Raw genomic sequence first — 18,176 nt, forward strand, 5'->3', positions numbered from 1 at the left:
CTTAGTGGGAGTATGGAAGTGGAAGTCTCCGTATTATACATCAATGCTGAGTTTCTCGCAAGATAGAATCCTGAGTGATGTCATCAGTAATTATCGTGTGCTTTCATATTTAGTCTCAGTTGATGCTCCTCCAGTCACATTATAAATGACCAGGGTAAGACCAGAAGTGGGAGCTACACACTCCTCATTATTGTGGTCACAGCTTTAGCAGATGAACTTGGAGTATTGAGTTGTTTAGAAAAATAACTAGAGGGTTTGGATGAAATAAAGTCAATTGTGAGAATTAACAAATTTATTTTGGTGGTACCACTTTTTACAGTTTTTTAAATCTTAAATTTTGTAACCATAGTAGTTACATATGTATAGATTCTTGTTTAAAAAAAAAAAAAGAGGTGGCTGGGCGCAGTGACTTATGCCTATAATCCCAGTACTTTGGGAAGCCGAGGTAGACAGATCACTTGAGGTCAGGAGCTCAAGACCAGCCTGGCCAACATGGCAAAAGTCTATCTCTAAAAAAAAAAAAAAAAAGTTGACGTTTTCAGGAAAAGCCAACGTTCCCCTTTACCCCTTTGGATCCCACTCCTCTCTGCTAGGGGCTGCCTAATGGGCTCAGTTAGAAAACTTCACACTTCAGATCTAGGGTTAAAATTGTTCAAAAAAAAGAAGTGTTCTTATTTCGTGTTCTCACCACGTAGAAGACATGCTTTTTGGCATGGGAAAAAATCACATTGAAAAACAGTCTTTGTCCCTAGACATCTTACAAGATTTTTAATTCAATCCAGCAAATATTTATTAAGTGCCTAGGGTGGCCACATGAAGAAGGATATGATATTGTTTCTGCCTTCAAGAAATTCACAATATGGCTGGGGAAATAGATGGTAAAAGAAACAGAAATGCAAGTTGATAAAGTACTAGGGAAAGCAAAAGTAGAATTAATTGAGGCATAGAAAAATCATCTAGGATGAGTAAGACTGAAATTATCAAAGACACGTAAAGCAACTTGTGGGAGAGAGAGAGTACACATAGGGAAATAAACTAAAACCAAAATAAAACAAACAACAAAAACATGAAAACTGCCATTGATCTTTCCAGAGAGATGAGATATTACAATTTAAAGAAGGAACAGAATGTTACTAAAATGTAGCAGTCAAAGAATGAAAAAGAGCTCTCATGAATTGACACTATGAAAGCAGAAGTGTTGAAAGGAACTTGATAAATTTCCCAAAAATGGGAAATAATGTGAAAAAATAGAGAAAATACAAAAAAAATTGAGGATTAGTTCAAGAGGTTCAAATCATAATCATTTCAGAAAGAAAGAATGGAAAAAATAGAGGGGGGGGGAGCTATCAATAATTCAAAAAATTTTCCAAAACTGATGGGCATACATTTTGGGATTAAAACAGCACATTCAATAACCAGCACAATGAAAGAAAATAGACCTATGCCAAGTTATAACATTATGAAATTTAGAAACCTGAGGACAAAGAGAAGATTTCACAATTTTCAGGAAAAAAAAAAACAGAACCCTTTCCAAGAGTTAGAAAGCCATTGATTGGACTTCTCAATAGCAGGAAGCTAGAATGTACTGGTAAAATGCCTTCAAATTGCTGAGAAAAACTGGAAAGCCTACTTCCAAATTAGGATTCTATATACAGCGGAATCATTAATTAAAGGTGAAAGTAGAATAAAGACATTTCAGATATGCAAGGTGTCAAAGATGTTCCTCTTTGTGTATCCTTTCTTATGAAGATATTAAAGGATGTACTCCAACAAAATGAGGGAGTAAAATTTAAAAAGGGAAAGGCATGGAATCCAGGAACAGGAGATTCAATATGGAGAGAGATGAAGGGAATCCCTGGGATGAATCCCTTTACCCCTTTGGATCTCACTGGGGGATTTCAGATTTAAATCCTTAGGTAACAGCTGAATAGCAGATCTAGTGGGCAGCCAATTTAAATTGGAGTAGGCCAGATGGCTCTAGGATAGAAAATCTAATGTGCTTGAGCATGTTGGAACCAGGGCTCAGGAGGGAAAAGAGAAAACGCATTAGGAGCAGATTTTTAGAATTTGGGGAAAACTTAAGTTGGCTTAGTAATAAGTACATACAAAATGAAGCAGATGAAAAAATAAAGACAATTCTTAACTCCAGGGTGAAAAAAATATTATCAAGGGAGAAGAAATTGTAATGTAACTACATGGTTCAGCAGTAAGTAATGTTTACAGAGTTATAATATTAAGTTGACTATTGATCTGATCAAAATACAACTATACTGGGAAATAGGAAGCTGGTAGGGGTGAGGGCTGGAGGGAGGGGGCTAAGCCAAAACTAAATTCTCCTTTTCCATAAAAGAAAGACAACGTAAAAGTCTAAAGCTGAAAAAGTCAAGACGTAGCAATGTAGCCACATTATCTAGAGATGTGTAAGTTTATCTAAATAGCTGATAAATGATAAGCTATGAGAATTGCAAGTAGTTGCTTCTGGAGACTGGAAGGAAGGAAAGTGGAAAAGGCTACTGTTTTTCATACCATGACTTATAGAAGTATGCGACACTTCGAACTATTGGCAGTACAACTTTCATGGTGGTTTCATTCGTTTTTATTAACTAATTTACAATGAATTTTTAAAAGTTAACTGTTTTCAAAAAGAGGCAAGTGATTAGTTCCAACTAGAGACTCTAGGAAAGGCTTCTCCACAGAGGAGCTGAATGAGGGGACTAGTAGGTGGATAAGGTGCAGTAAAGATGCTGCCGCAGGCTGGGCTCATCCCTGCAATCCCAGCACTTTGGGAGGCCAAGGTGGTGGATCACGAGGTCAGGAGATCGAGACCATCCTGACCAACATGGTGAAACCCTGTCTCAACTAAAACTACAAAAATTAGCTGGGTGTGGTGGTGCATGCCTGTAATCCCAGCTACTCAGGAGGCTGAGGCAGGAGAATCGCTTGAACCAGGGAGTAGGAGCTTGCAGTGAGCCAAGATCACGCCACTGTACTCCAGCCTGGTGACAAAGCGAGACTCCATCTAAAAAAAAAAAAAAAAAAAATATGCTGCTGCAATATCCTGGGGGAGAAATAACTTGGGCTGAAGAAGAGCAGCTGTGGTGCAGAGGGGAAAGGCAGGCCATGGATAAGGCCCTCAAAGTTTCTACTTTGAGGAGCCAATGAAATCAGCACACTGTTCTCTCCCATTTTTGTTTCCTCTGCTTCAGATTATGGAACGAGCTCTATTCCACATGGACAACTGCTATAAAATTCCCAACATCCGGGGCACTGGGCGGCTGTGCAAAACCAACCTTCCCTCCAACACGGCCTTCCGGGGCTTTGGGGGTCCCCAGGGGATGCTCATTGCCGAGTATTGGATGAGTGAAGTTGCGGTGACCTGTGGGATGCCTGCAGAGGAGGTAAGCGGAGCATTTGGTAGCACAAGTCAGAGTGGTTTGGACTACTTAGGGGGAGAGTGGCTTTGTATCTTGGGCATCTCCCATGGGGACTGCCCCCACCCCCACCGTTTCTTGCCACCAACAAGGCCTCTGTGTCTCTCTCCTTGGGAAGGTGCGGACGAAAAACCTGTACAAAGAAGGGGACCTGACACACTTCAACCAGAAGCTTGAGGGTTTCACCTTGCCCAGGTGCTGGGAAGAATGCCTAGCAAGCTCTCAGTATCATGCTCGGAAGAGTGAGGTTGACAAGTTCAACAAGTAAGCACTGGGAGTAGGGGTCCAGTGCTTTCCTGGGTTTTATATCCTACAGCCTTTCTCCTGACCCCAAAATAGGAAGCTAATAATTTAATGGATAACTTATGAGACTGCTGAGTTTGCCAACTCATTCACAGCCGTCTCTTTAAGATCTTATAATGATCTTCAGCCTGGGGCAGGTGGGCTCACAGCCTGCAATCAGTGTCATAGTCTATCAGTTGTGGTTCATCTTTAAGCATTTGTAAACCTTCTGGGCACACCATATTGTAAAGAACACTGGCCCAGGACCAACACATAACAGTTATACACCTGCCTCTGACACCAATCTATAAATATGAATTTTGGAGTCACTCCATCTCCCTGGGCCTCAGTTTCATCATCTGAAAAGTGGACATAATTGGACTGGCTCTGTCCTCCTCACAGAGTTATTCAGACAATTAAATATAAAGCACAGAGAAGGCTTTATTATTGTTGGCAAAGCACAGTGCCTCCTGGAGATAACAGCCCAAGACCACCAAGCCACTCTGACCCAGCACGAGTTGCACTCAGGGAAGAAGAGTGTTGACACTAAAGTCAAGACCGCCTGGAGTGGGCTGTGCACCAGCTGACCGTTCTCATCTTTGTCTACATTATTGGGGCATAGTTCCATTATTACAAGACTATACGGGCAACCCCAAGGATGTCCTGTTTTGGTTTGATCCAAAGATGTTCATGACCTCAACATGGTAGAGAAGTTTCTATAAGAATGTTCCTTTTCTCTAGGGAGAATTGTTGGAAAAAGAGAGGATTGTACATAATTCCCACCAAGTTTGGAATAAGCTTCACACTTCCTTTTCTGAATCAGGTAATTGCTTTATTGAATTGTGTCTATCTCCGCTGGACTGGGACCCCATTTCCCCCTTGTTTACAGCATTGCAAGGGAAATTTCGTTGTCACTGGTGACAGGGCTTACTGAAGGAACTCTTTGCTATTTAAATGAAAGTTGAACTTGCACAGTCCTATTTGTCCAGTAGGTCATGGGCAGTGAGACTCAGAGATCTGGGATCAACCTCTAGTTCTTACCTTTCCTTACTATCGGACTGGTGAGAGCTACTCTATTTTTCTCGTTCTGTTTCTTCACTTACAGGGTGAGGACAGATATTTGAACAAGAGAAACAGAGAGAAACATATGAAAACCTGCTGCAACTACTGATGTGCTATATAATTAAATCATGAGATTCATACTGCCATAATTTTTGTCTGAGATTTACATCCAAAATGCTGCTGGTTCTCTTGTTCCTGGGCTCCATACCTTTGGTCCCAAACTTTATTGAATTGGAATTTACTGAGGTTTGTGTCTGGCATCCTTCTCTTTCCCTAGGCAGGAGCCCTGCTTCATGTGTACACAGATGGCTCTGTGCTGCTGACCCATGGAGGGACCGAGATGGGCCAAGGCCTTCATACCAAAATGGTCCAGGTGAGCAGCCCTCTCTAGCACCGTGATGTCTGTTGTTAGGGGAAGTGGTATAAGAAATTGAGCAGTAGGACCTACCAGAGCAGAAGCAGGCCCAGGGTCTGTCCCCAGCCCTGTTGCTTATGTCCGTGTTGCCTCGGGCAAGTCTTTTCCTGCACTTGAACTCAGTTTCCTCAACTGTGCAAAGGAGTTGGCCAGGTGACCTCTGAGGACATTGCTATTACCAACATTCTCAGTGTGTGAGGTGGGCACACTGTGTGTGTAAAGGTTTCCCACATTCCAAAAGACTCCTCGGAGTGGGGTGAGGACAATGAGCTGGATTCGAGTCAGCACATCTGCTTGGCGCATGGAGACTGGCCAGATTGGATCTTGTGAAAAGTGAGTGTTAGTGTAAAAAGGCACTGTCAGTTTATGAATGCTTTTACCCAACCAAACCGCTCCAACAAGTGCTCCTTCAAATTCAGCCAGATGTGAGGACATCCCAGACAATGAGATTAGAGCTTACAAAATTGTTTTCTTGCCTGTAACAGTGAATGTGAATCCTGTCTTGGAGAGAAGGCAGCCAAGCCCCATGATAACCCCTTCCCTAGAGGGCAATGTCTTCTCTTTTCGCAGGTGGCCAGCAGAGCTCTGAAAATCCCCACCTCTAAGATTTATATCAGTGAGACAAGCACTAACACTGTGCCCAACACTTCTCCCACGGCTGCCTCTGTCAGCGCTGACCTCAATGGACAAGCCGTCTATGTAAGGAGCCCGTGGGATCCCGCAGAGCAGAGGGCCAGCCCAGAGCTGTGGGCCTGGAGAGTCTCCCTGGGTGGGAGCTAGAAGGGTTCCTTGCAGGCCTTTGGCTCTGGCCAGGCCTCTGGCTCCCTTATCCAGGAGGATGCTATTTCTCCAAACCTCAAGCTAAAAGAGAGGCCCAAGAATCATAATCACTGCCCTCAAAGCTGGGAAGGATGAGTGCAGGATGGGGAAGTGAGGATGCTGAGGGAAAGCAGAGGCTTCTGGAAATACTCCCTGGTGCTGGAGCTGGCAATAGGACAATGGGCTGAAGCTGAAGTTCGATTATAGAGTCAGGTTGGCCACACTTGCTCCTCTCCCATATGGGGGATGTAATCAAACAAGGAGTTTGAGGGAAGAAGGCACCTCCCTTGGGATCCCTCAAACATTGCACCCTCTGTCAGTCTAAGAATTGGGTCAGGAGGTGCTCTCCAAGCAGGGACTAGTGGTGGCCCTATTGGCCAGGTCCTGTGGATTCTACCCTGGGCCTCGGTCATTCTGGAGTGGGTGGCCAGGCTGTTTGAGTGGCACCCTGGGCACAGCATTGCTTGGAGATGGCCTTGCTGGGGCCCTCGGGTTTTGCCTGGGCTATTGAATGCAGAGGAGTGATGTGTCTGCGGTGCGGGGGGTGTTTACTTTAGGCGGCTTGTCAGACCATCTTGAAAAGGCTGGAACCCTACAAGAAGAAGAATCCCAGTGGCTCCTGGGAAGACTGGGTGAGTCTGAGTGGATCCAAGTCACTTTTGCAGAGGAGAGAGAAATCGACAGCAGGGCCTCCGTTCCGACCCCGAACAAGCAATAGGAGACAATATTCTAGTCAGAACAGCAGAGAGAAGTTGAGGTGGTTTGTGTGATTTTACAGGACGAATAAATGCTCATCCTGGCTGGGTCGCTTTCTCTGTAGCTTTCATCACTGAGGGAGGTCATTTGAGGGAAGGTTTTGATCTTGACAGCCTTGTGGGAATCAGGGTTTTTGCTGCCTGAGCCTGAGAGGATGGTTGCCTGCTGAACGTGCCTCATCAGATTGTACTGACTCACCGGGTCTGCTCCCACACCATCTTTGTCCCAAATGAGCCTGGTTTTCCTCAAATCTCCATCTCTTGAGTTTGGATCTACTGAGATTCCCTCTGTGAGAGCGTGGGGAGAAAACATCACCCAAGGACTTCTATCATTCCTGTGATTTGGGGAATGACAGAACAAGTACTTAAGATAAGAATAAGCCCAATTCTCTGACTTCTAGATCAGTGGCCTGAATGTCAGAAATCTCAGAGGGAAGCTGCAAGGGAGTCTCTCGCAGGTGGGAGGCTGTGGCTCCTCCAGTAGGGGGAAATATCAATGGCAGCTCTGCATCCTTCCCCAGTATTGGAGTGGTAGAACTGGGCAGAAGACTAGCACATCAAATGTGACCCCACGTAAACCAGCTCAGTACAAATCTTCCTCAATAGATTTAAAGAAAACATGCCATTTTTCTCAGACTCACTCATCTTACTATGCCTTCTTTGACCTCTCCATACCACGTGTACCAAGCACATGAATGTAGCTTGACTTTGGTAGTTGGGTGAAAGCTTAGTGGCAGGTCAGGGTTTCTGAAAACCCCACTTCTCCTGCCTGATGGCCATCTCCTCTCCTCAGGTCACAGCTGCCTACACGGACACAGTGAGCTTGTCTGCCACTGGGTTTTATAGGTAAGTATGGTGCTGTCCTTGCCCAGCTCATAGTGCGATGTCATCTTAACCTCACTGGTCCTCTCCAGCACCAAATCCTGCCAGGCTGTGGTCAGGAGAGAGCAGCTCCACTGAAACTCTTATCTCTTCAATAGACTTCCACTAATTTCAGTCTAAAGATGCTCTAAAATATGTGGAATAGCCACGCTGTGTGCCAAGGGGTAAAAGTACCAGCTGTGTGTCAGAAGACCTGACTTGTAGTTCTGATCTCAGGCTGCACCATTTTGCCTGAGGAAGTCAGTGGTCCTGCTGAACCTGTTCCCCTGTTTCCTTACGGATGACATTTTAGGGCCAGTCACCTAACCATTCCTCCCTCAGTGTTCTGCAGAAACCAGGGTGTGTAGTGTTATGAGTTAGGTATTGCTGTTAGCTACGCGTGCTTCTTTGTACTGTGTGTGGGATTTTTTTATAGAATGAGAGGAGGATTTAGCACATGGTCTTGTTACAAAATGCAGAGTACAGTGGAACCTTATTAATACAGGGAGATTTTCAAGAGACCGTATGTCTTCTGCAACTTTAAATTTAGTAGCAGCATGAATAGCTAGAGACCCTGCCCAACTGACTTAGCAGCTGTAAAAAGATATGATCATATGTACTGTCAGTCATCATGTTTTAGCCATCTCTGGGAATTTTAACTAGGACCTTTTCTTTCACAGATATTTGGAATATTTTCTTTCAATATATTTGGAAAATAATTCAATGTTTCTTTAAAATATCTTGTCTGAATGTATGACTATATAGATGCATAAATATATATATGTGTAAACATTTCTTTATATGAAACATTTTCATGTGTATATGAGTATATATGAGAGCATATATATGTTAGGCATATATATGTTTATACACATATAAGGCACAGATATGTATAAACATATATACACAAAAAACATTTATATGCCCTATATATGAACATATATATGGCTAATACATGTGTATAGATATTACACTGAATATATATGCCTTATACATATATGTATATGCCTATATACATGTATGCATAAGGCATATATATGTATAAACATATATTCACACACAAAACATTTCTATGCCATGTATATGAACATATATATGGCTAATATATGTGTATAGATATTACACTGAATATATATGTATTATACATATACGTATGAGGCATATATATGTATTATACATATATGTATGAGACATATGTATGTATAAACATATATACACAAAAAACATTTCTATGCCATATATATGAACTATATATGGTTCATATATATGTGTATAGATATTACATTGAATATATATGTATAAAGCATATAAAAGTATTATACATATATATGTATAAGGCATATATATGTATAAACATGTATATATATGTGTGGTGAATAAATGTTTTGCCAATACTTTCTAGGTAATTAATATCTGACCTACACATACATAAACTCATTTTCTCATAAATTCCTATTACTTTTCTGGAGTTCATGAAACTAAGGTTTTATAAAGGTGAAACCAGATGAGCATGGTGAAAGTTGGAAAAACAGAGGTCAAACGAATTGGTGGTGTTTTTTTCTGGGAGTTGGTGGTGTTTTTTTCTGGGAGAAGCCTTTTCCCTCAGCCCCATATTGGTTTTGTTTTTGTGCAGATGTGGTCATATCAGCTCATGTTATCCCTGTGTAGTGTATAGAATAACAGAGTCAGTGTACTGTAAACTCTAGGTGTGTGAATACACATGCGCAAACGCATAGATATACACATACATTTATATGACTCAGGCAAAAGTGGAATTGTATAAGGTACTCCAGATTGAAAATTTTAAAAATGTATAAGGAAGCATTTGTTTCTATTAGTGTCATTTCCCTCAAATCATTTGTTGAACTTTCAAAGGGACCAGCAGGTGGGGAGTGGCTGCTTAAAGATGCACCCAGGTTAGCATGAGATACTGATCTTACTAACTTTCATCTTGAGAAGGTAAGCAGGTGAACTTGTGTGAACAGTCTAAGAGCCACCACGGGCAGAACTTTCTGTCCTGAAGACCTTGGATTTTAATTCAGTGCATCCTTTGGAGTGTGACTTTCACATCTTTCGTGAGCCCAGACGGATCTGTTACCTCTGTTTCTACTGTGTAGAAGCCAGCATGGTACCAAACACTGCTAGGCTGTACAGAAAGAGTACAGAAGGGTTACTGGCAAACTAGAGGAGAGCCCAGAGACAAAATGTTCTGGAATACCTGGGTTTCATTAACAGGTTCAAACTGTTCAAAACACATAGACTTTTTTGGAGAACAGCTGAATGCAAAAACGTGTGGGGTTGAAAGATGTTGTGCGTCAAGCTGTGCGTGCATAGGGAAGGGGGTGTGTTCATGTTAATACACGCGCAGTATCTTCTCTTTCCTTTCCCAGAACACCCAATCTGGGCTACAGCTTTGAGACTAACTCGGGGAACCCTTTCCACTACTTCAGCTATGGGGTGGCTTGCTCTGAAGTAGAAATTGACTGCTTAACAGGAGATCATAAGGTAAGAAGTTGCAAAACTTTAGTACTTAGTGGGAAAGAAAGAGAAACAACTGAGTGGTAATACCAAAAGTTGATAGAGACAAACTTTCTGGTTGGAAAAATAATGCCTTACATTAAGGATAGGCAAACATCCTATGAAGAGCCACAGAATAAGTATTTTAGGCTTTGTGGGCCATGCAGTCTCTGCCTGAGCTACTGAACTCTACCATTGAAGTGTGATAGCAGTCACAGACAGCTTGTAAACCGGTAAGTGTGACTCTGTTCCAATAAAATATGATTTATAGACACTGAAATTTGAATTTGAATTGAATCTCATACAATTTTTACTTGTCACAAAGTATTCTTCTTTTTATTTTTTCCAGCTATTTAATAATGTAATTATTATTACAACAGACCCCACAAAAACAGGGGCGAGTTGGATTCAGCCCATGGAACGTAGTATATTGACTCTTTTGTACATGATCTACCCAGACTCAGATTCAAAGCCCCAGGCTGGGACCCTATCTGACTACTCACGTATGAATGTGTGTTATTTCCAGTTACTGAGAGATCATTGCTGCTCTCCATCCCCTACTCCTACAAACTCAGACTCCAGCAGTGATGGTGGCAGCAGAGATTTGGTGGGAATATTAACACTTCTGCCTGAGTACACCCAGGGCTTTCTGCTTGGGAACATACCCTTTGGTTGGCATTTGTAGTCTGAGGGTCACCATGAGTCATCTATCATATTCCAAACATCTTTTTCTTCTCTAACTGCTTGTAATTTTGCTGTCTCCTCTAGAACCTCCGCACAGATATTGTCATGGATGTTGGCTCCAGTCTAAACCCTGCCATTGATATTGGACAGGTGAGGCTTGGGAGACCAGGATGGTGACAGACTTGGCCACCGATGTGCTCCACTCCCCTCCTGGGGCCACCAGTCACAGCATGTTGTCCAAGGTTGTCTTCAAACAGGCTGAAACATGGAACCTAGGGAGTTCTCCACAAAGTAGAATTTAGATTGGTGATAGCCCAACCAACTCTCAAGACAGAAAGCAAATTAATATAGATTAACTTACTCACAACTCAAAGAACAAGATGAGGAATGGGGAACATGGCGTGCACATGTGGACATGCACACACACCCAATTTGAGTGCAAGCACAGTGTAGAATGGAGATTGAGTTTGGGATCAATGCCCAGACAGCGGGTCTGAGGTCAGAGGAGTTTTCTGTCTTCTCATTCGTCCTCCACCCAGAACAGCTTTTGTACCCCAGGAAGCAGATGCTGCCAAACATGGAGTGGTGGAAGGCCCCTGGGAGCAAAACACAAAGGCTTAAGCAGAAGTAGTAAAGGGAGGTCCCAGAGAAAATCGCTTTAGGAGAATATGGGATTACTGAGAAGAATAGGTGATATAGGGCCGGAACCTGTGGCTCACACCTGTAATCCCAGCACTTTGGGAGGCCAAGGCAGGCAGGTCACCTGAGGTCAGGAGTTCGAGACCAGCTTGGACAACATGGCAAAACTCCATCTCTACTTAAAAATACAAAAATTAGCTGGGTGTGGTGGCACCTATAATCCGAGCTACTCAGGAGGCTGAGATAGGAGAATCCCTTGAACCTGGGAGGCGGAGGTTGCAGTGAGCCAATATCACACCACTGCACTCCAGCCTGGGCGATAGAGCAGAACTCAGTCTCAAAAAAATAAAATAAAATAAAGAATAGGTGAAATAGGAGAAAACAGAAGAGGAATCAAGAATTCAAGACTGAGCATCTGGTAGAAAATACAAATTGTACTTCTCAAAAATGGACAACTACTGAGTATATGAAAATCTGGCCATTAGTCAATCTGTTCATTAATTCATTGAACAACCATTTATGGTCCCCTACTGTGGCCAGGCACCAAGCCAGGCACTGTAGACCCAAAGGTGATTGCCAGCCGGTTTCTTTTCTGAATGCTCATTGAGGTACGGTAGTGCCCCATGTCACGCTTCTGAGCAGGGGGCTGAGAGAGCAGATGTGTGGGCCTGTCTAGCATGGCAGTTACCCTAGGAGAGACCTGTAAGCTGAACTGCAGTGAGGGCACTTTCTCCCAGAGAAAATGGTAGGGTGGGCATTCACAAAGGCTGGAGGTAAGTCTCAGAGAATCTACTTCGAATAAATCCTCCTGTGAGCTTGCTTCTCAGCTTTGGCTCACCATTTCCCCAGCAGCAACATGGAAGGAACATCTCCATCTGCACTGCGGCAGGTGTTAATGGGAAACACGCCCACCGGCATGACCTTCCTAGAATCACTGACCTTCCGTGTTAATGTCTTTGCTCTGTCTGAGCCAAAGCCTGGCAGAAGTCCAGATAGGTTATCCCAGGGCTGGGGCAGGAGCCAGGTAAGCAATAGAGGGTTGTTTTAGCTACATTCCAGGCCGCACTGCAGGTGGGGCTTTGTGTCCATTGTGGCAAATGGTATCTGTCCTCAGGGAAGAGGGAGGCAAGCTAACTGTGCTCTCCATCCATCCTGTAGGTGGAAGGGGCATTTGTCCAGGGCCTTGGCCTTTTCACCCTAGAGGAGCTACACTACTCCCCCGAGGGGAGCCTGCACACCCGCGGCCCTAGCACTTACAAGATCCCGGCATTTGGCAGCATCCCCATTGAGTTCAGGGTGTCCCTGCTCCGAGACTGCCCCAACAAGAAGGCCATCTATGCATCAAAGGTACCATTGCTCTGGCTCTGGCTCTGTGCCCACGCCCAGAAATTTTGCTCCAATGGGTGTGTCTTAGGGCCCTGGAACCTGCATTTTCAGCCAGTATCTTTAGTGATTCTGATATAGGTGGTCTCTGATCTGTACTTTGGGGGGAGAAAAACCAACCTATGCTAGAAAGTGTTTTAATTCTTGTTTGTTCTTATGCCCATAATTCCTGCAAATGCTGTAATATGACTATGGTGCCTGTAAATGTTGGCTGCAGAGTTGCAGGTCCTCGGCTAGTGACTGAGGAAAAGGTTAAAACTCACGTCAGATTTTGTGGTCTGTAAAATACAATTACTGAGTATAACTTTAAATGGTACATTATATTTGCATGATGTCGTCAGAGAAAATTACACAATGAGTGTTCAAAGAAATATGTCCATGAGGTCTGGTCATGTACTAGCTTGACTGTTCTTAGCCCCTGATCAGTTTTGACTGTGCCTTCCTGCTGTATTTGGTGTGGCCCCCATCAGTGCTTTCCTGGCGTCACCAGCCCTCCTCGTGCAGAGTTTGCTGCCCGGCCTCCTAGGTCCACTTGATGGTGTGGAGGCGGGACCACCTGCCTGAGCCCCTGCCCTGTGCCCTGTCTGTGTTCAGGCTGTTGGAGAGCCACCCCTCTTCCTGGCTGCTTCTATCTTCTTTGCCATCAAAGATGCCATCCGTGCAGCTCGAGCTCAGCACACAGGTAATAACGTGAAGGAACTCTTCCGGCTAGACAGCCCTGCCACCCCGGAGAAGATCCGCAACGCCTGCGTGGACAGGTTCACCACCCTGGTATGATGCCCTTCAAGCGTCCACTCAGTCCAGGGGAGGCCAGGGATAGGCTGGCAAACTGCAGGGAACGTTCTGCACAGAGGAGAGGTATTGGGCTCTCTCTTAACCAGGCAGCCTTGCATCAATGGCCACCCTTCATTGTGCGCGGTATGCAGCACACACACTCGAACTTGCAAGAGAAGAACGAGAAACCTCCTTAAAGCTGTAGCTTGTAGCTGGGCCTCTTTAGAGATGGGAGGAATGTGTGGTGCACAGTCATAACTCACAGATTTTATTATTTTCCATCTAGACAAGGGTGATGGATGAAACTCCAGAGAGCCTAATCTTTAGTATCAGTCAGTCGCCAGCATTTTTGCTTTAATTTATGTTAAGGACTCTGTATGAATATTGGGGGGATAGAGGGAAAAAGAGGAAATAATTAATTAGATCAACCATATTTGTCCTGTGATTATCATGTACCATTCTGATACTGGGGACGCATAGGTGTCCTTGAAGACTTTGCAACCTTGGGAAACCAGATAATTCCATTATAGTGTGATTGATTACTGCCTTGAAGGTGTATGTGGCAGGAAGTAGTAGAAGAATTCCGTAGTCATTGGAATCACTTTAACAAGCACCTATGTGATACTTGTCATTGGCAATGCCTAACAAAAGAAGACTTTGCTAGGATGGCTGCTTCCACCGTAAGGATCTCAGAACCAGCCCAGCCTCTGAATGGTGCTGGAGTGGGCTCTGCACTGGAGTGGCTTTAATTGCCTTCGCAACTGCAACCTGTGTGGAGTTAGCAGGACTGGGTTGTTCCTGATACTCAGGTTGGGCTTTCTCTTTTTAAAATTCAATAAGCCTTTTGGATTTAGAGGTCAAGTGGGTACACGTGGTCCCAAGTGGGGAGGGCACAGGAGAGCCCCAGGGGCAGACAAATCTGCCATCCCCAGACCTCAACACAGCGGGTGAAGGAGGCATGTGGGTCCCCATTCAGGTCTTCCTTGGGTCTACCAAGAGCTTTAGCTATGGAGTGAGAACTACACAGACCGTGTGGCACACCCAGGCAGTGAAGATGCCCACAGCTGTGCAGCAACCTACCCACAGCCCAGAACCTTCCCACTATGGCTCCCAATGCTGACAATCACCCAAATCCATTTCCCTGAGAGGAGTGGGCTGCCAATAAGCTCCCACAGGTTGCAAGGTGAGCTCTTTGCAAACAGTCTGATGCAGAACTCAGTCATTTTAGTAAGCTCTCCATGGCCCCAGACCTGAAACAAAGATTCGTTTCTATGTTACAACATACCAGCCGTTTAAAAATTCTTGCCATGGATTTGCATGAGCAGCTGATTCTATGAACTTTTTAAGGACCGTGAGTTTCAAAAGTGATTGCATCTGTATTGTTTATCACCATATCTCCAAAGCCTAATAGAATGCCTGCCACATGGAAAGTACTCAATGAAAATAAATGAATGGCTTAGGAAATTAAGGAGTCCTGCCCTGGGGCATTCTCAACAGCTGGGCCTGCCGAGTGGTGCTTGGCCTTGGAATGGTGGTTGGCAGTGGTGGGAGGTGAGGTATGCAAGAGGGTGGGAGGAGCATGATCAGCAGACCCTGGCAATGAGAACACTATCATTCCTTCCTAGTGTGTCACTGGTGTACCAGAAAACTGCAAACCCTGGTCTGTGAGGGTCTGAAGAGAGAGTCCTCAGCAGAGTCTTCCTGTGCTGCATTTGGGCTTCCATGGAGCAGGAGGAACATACCACAGAACATGGATCTATTAAAGTCACAGAAGGACAGTGACTAATTCTGTGACTTTTCATCCTAATTCATCAGGATGGCATTTGGAAGACAAGTGAATGCATTGGGAGATTTTGATTAAAATGTAATTTATAAACAGAATGATAAGCAAATTCAAAACTGTTAGGCCTAAATGGTGAATATGCAATTAGGGTCATTTTCTGTCTGTTCTAATCATGTATTTGGAATAGGGTCAGGAAGGGTTTGTGCTATTCCCCACTTACTGGACAGCCTGTATAACCTCAAGTTCTGATGGTGTCTGTCCTTCAAAAGGGACTCCCACAAACCTCTAGAAGCTTAAACCAAAGTTACTTTAAATTGTGTGCCTTCCTCTGAAAGCCTTGCCTTCAAACCAATGAACAGCAAAGCATAACCTTGAATCTATACTCAAATTTTGCAGTGAGGCAGTGGGGTAAGATTAAATCCTCTAACCATCTTTGAATCATTGGAAAGAATAAAGAATGAAACAAATTCAAGGTTAATTGAATCTAATTTTGTTAAGCTGCATAAAGCAAGATTACTCTATAACACAAAAATCCAACCAACTCAATTATTGAGCACCTACAATGTTCTAGATTTCTTTCCCTTCCTCTTTGAGTATTTACAAAAAAAGATTATGTTTAATCTTTACATTTGAAGCCAAAGTAATTTCCACCTAGAAATGATGCTAGCAGGCCTGGCATGGTGGCTCACGCCTGTAATCCCAGCACTTTGGGAGGCTGAGGCAGGAGAATTGCTTGAGCCCAGCAGTTTGAGACCAGCCTGGGCAACATAGAGAGCTCCTGTCGTCTGGATAGTGCATGCCTGTAGTCTCAACTACTAGAAAAGCTGAGGTGGAGAGATCATTTGAGTTCAGGAGGTTGAGACTGCAGTGAGCTGTGACTGCACCCTTGCACTCCTGCCTGAGCTACTGAGCAAGATCTTGTCTCTGAAGAAAAAAAAAAGAAATAAAAATGCTGCTGTCAAAATCAAGCTCAACCAGAGGTAGAAGAGCCAAGAAGCCTGAGTTCTCATCCCAGCTCTGCCTCTTCTGTCTCTATCTTTGTGATCTTGGACTGTCATTTCCCCTTCCTGTGATCCATTTGACTGCAAACATAAGGGCTGCAGTAAAGGGTTGCCTCCTGTCTTCTGCTTTAAGAGTCTATAAATATATGACCTGACAACTCCAGTTACGTAAGGGATCTGCAGCTATCTAAGGCTTCGTTTTCTTACTGTCATATGATACCTGGGCCTGATGAACTCTGCTTAGATCCCCTCAAGTTTCTGCGGTTGGTAAAGAGAACAAGGGAAGAACAAACATCCCTTTTATTGCTCCAAGAGGTGATTTAATCCCTACATGGTGCTGGGTGGACAGTGTGTCACTGTCGCATGCCTTCACTCTATAAATCCAACCTTCTGCCAGACAGAATCTGTGGTTCTGTCCATGGAGGGAGGATAATGGAAATGATATGGTTGGACTGGTGCTTGATGTCACTAATAAATGAAACTGTCAGCTTGTTGGCGTGTGAAAAATGCTTATTAATTATCATCACACCAAATCCTAGTATCTTCAGTATCTTGGCCAGCCTTCATTTCTTGAAAAAACACACACACACACACACACACTTTCTTACAAAATTCCCTTCTCCAGAGTATCCTAGATATGCTGGCTGTTTTACAGCATGGTCAAGGTAGAAGAGCTTTAAAAACTAAACGAGTATTTACACTGAGATCCAGGTCCATTTCAGATGATTTTCTGGGGTGTTCTGGGGCAGGGCCTGAGACCTGTCACTTGTTATTAGTGAAGCTCTTGGGGCAAAGCAGTGACACAGAATTCCCTTCTGTGCTCAGGTACCAAGGTGAGAGTAGACTGGTCATGAAAATCCAACAAGCAAGTGCTCTGTCAATTAGAAATCACTGTGCTATTCAGTGGCATCGTCCACCTCAGACACTTTGCCTTGCCCTGTTGTCTTAAAGTGCCTCGAGCCCATGCAGTGAGATGCCTAGGTCTTTTTGGGGTTGCACAAGGAATGCAGTCTACACTGCCTGCAGTATGGCCTGAAGCCTGCAGAGGGCAGTAGAAGATTGAACAAGGGGCAATAGTGTCCAGATGGCCCAGCTGCGTTGCATCTGTTAACCACTAGGTACTGACTTAGGATCTCTGCGTAGACCAGATGTCCTTGCAGGCTTCCCCAAGAGCTGGAATCACAGCTGACTTAGGGTTTTAGATTGACAAAAGTCTCAAAGGAGCTCGCCAAAGACATGGGTCAGCCATGGGAGTCTGAGCTCCAGATGAATGGCTAGCAAGGGGAAGGCAATTCTTATTTTCAGAGTATCTGCAACTTGCCAGGTGACAAGGTGAATGCTTTACCTATAGGGTCTCATTTAATTCCTCCCAGTGGCTTTATGAGGTAGGTGCTTTAACCCCTGTAACCACGTGAAGGAGAAGCCCTACCCCTGGTCATGGTGAGGGCTTACTCAGAGACATTTACTCCTAAGTGCCCACCACAACCAGTTGGCAGCTCCCTTATAGGCCAGGAAACCTGGCATGTACTGGGAGTCACCTGCCTGTCAGAGTGGACAGTTGCTAGCCAGGCTCATGGAGGTGGGCGGAGGCACCAGAATGCCCACCGTTTCATTTATAGGCAGGGTGAGGATTCTCCTGCTGGCATGGCCAAGCCACTGAGCTGTCATCAGGGCAGCTGATGAGACTCCCCTACTCCAGAGCTAGGTGGCTGGGAGGCCGGGACGGGAGGGCAGGACGGAGGTTGTAGAAGGAACTCTGGGCAAGGGATA

At 44.3% G+C, this 18,176-nt stretch overlaps 1 protein-coding gene across 2 annotated transcripts in view; it reads left to right on the top strand.

Annotated features, from left to right (window-relative positions):
- The window catches only part of XDH (xanthine dehydrogenase), a 76,425-nt gene extending 59,529 nt beyond the window's left edge, over positions 1 to 16,896 (top strand). For both annotated transcript variants that reach the window (XM_050753275.1, XM_050753274.1), the window contains exons 25-36: positions 3,207 to 3,398; positions 3,550 to 3,695; positions 4,455 to 4,536; positions 5,053 to 5,148; positions 5,761 to 5,889; positions 6,567 to 6,641; positions 7,558 to 7,610; positions 10,016 to 10,130; positions 10,911 to 10,976; positions 12,624 to 12,812; positions 13,443 to 13,619; positions 15,248 to 16,896. In XM_050753275.1, the coding sequence (XP_050609232.1) occupies positions 3,207 to 3,398; positions 3,550 to 3,695; positions 4,455 to 4,536; positions 5,053 to 5,148; positions 5,761 to 5,889; positions 6,567 to 6,641; positions 7,558 to 7,610; positions 10,016 to 10,130; positions 10,911 to 10,976; positions 12,624 to 12,812; positions 13,443 to 13,619; positions 15,248 to 15,298 (1,371 nt within the window). In that variant the 3' untranslated portion in view covers positions 15,299 to 16,896. The remainder of the gene's footprint in view (positions 1 to 3,206; positions 3,399 to 3,549; positions 3,696 to 4,454; positions 4,537 to 5,052; positions 5,149 to 5,760; positions 5,890 to 6,566; positions 6,642 to 7,557; positions 7,611 to 10,015; positions 10,131 to 10,910; positions 10,977 to 12,623; positions 12,813 to 13,442; positions 13,620 to 15,247) is intronic.
- Positions 16,897 to 18,176: the final 1,280 nt, after the last annotated feature.

This window comes from Macaca thibetana, chromosome 13, assembly GCF_024542745.1.
Source record: "Macaca thibetana thibetana isolate TM-01 chromosome 13, ASM2454274v1, whole genome shotgun sequence".
Classification (NCBI taxonomy): Eukaryota; Metazoa; Chordata; class Mammalia; order Primates; family Cercopithecidae; genus Macaca; species Macaca thibetana.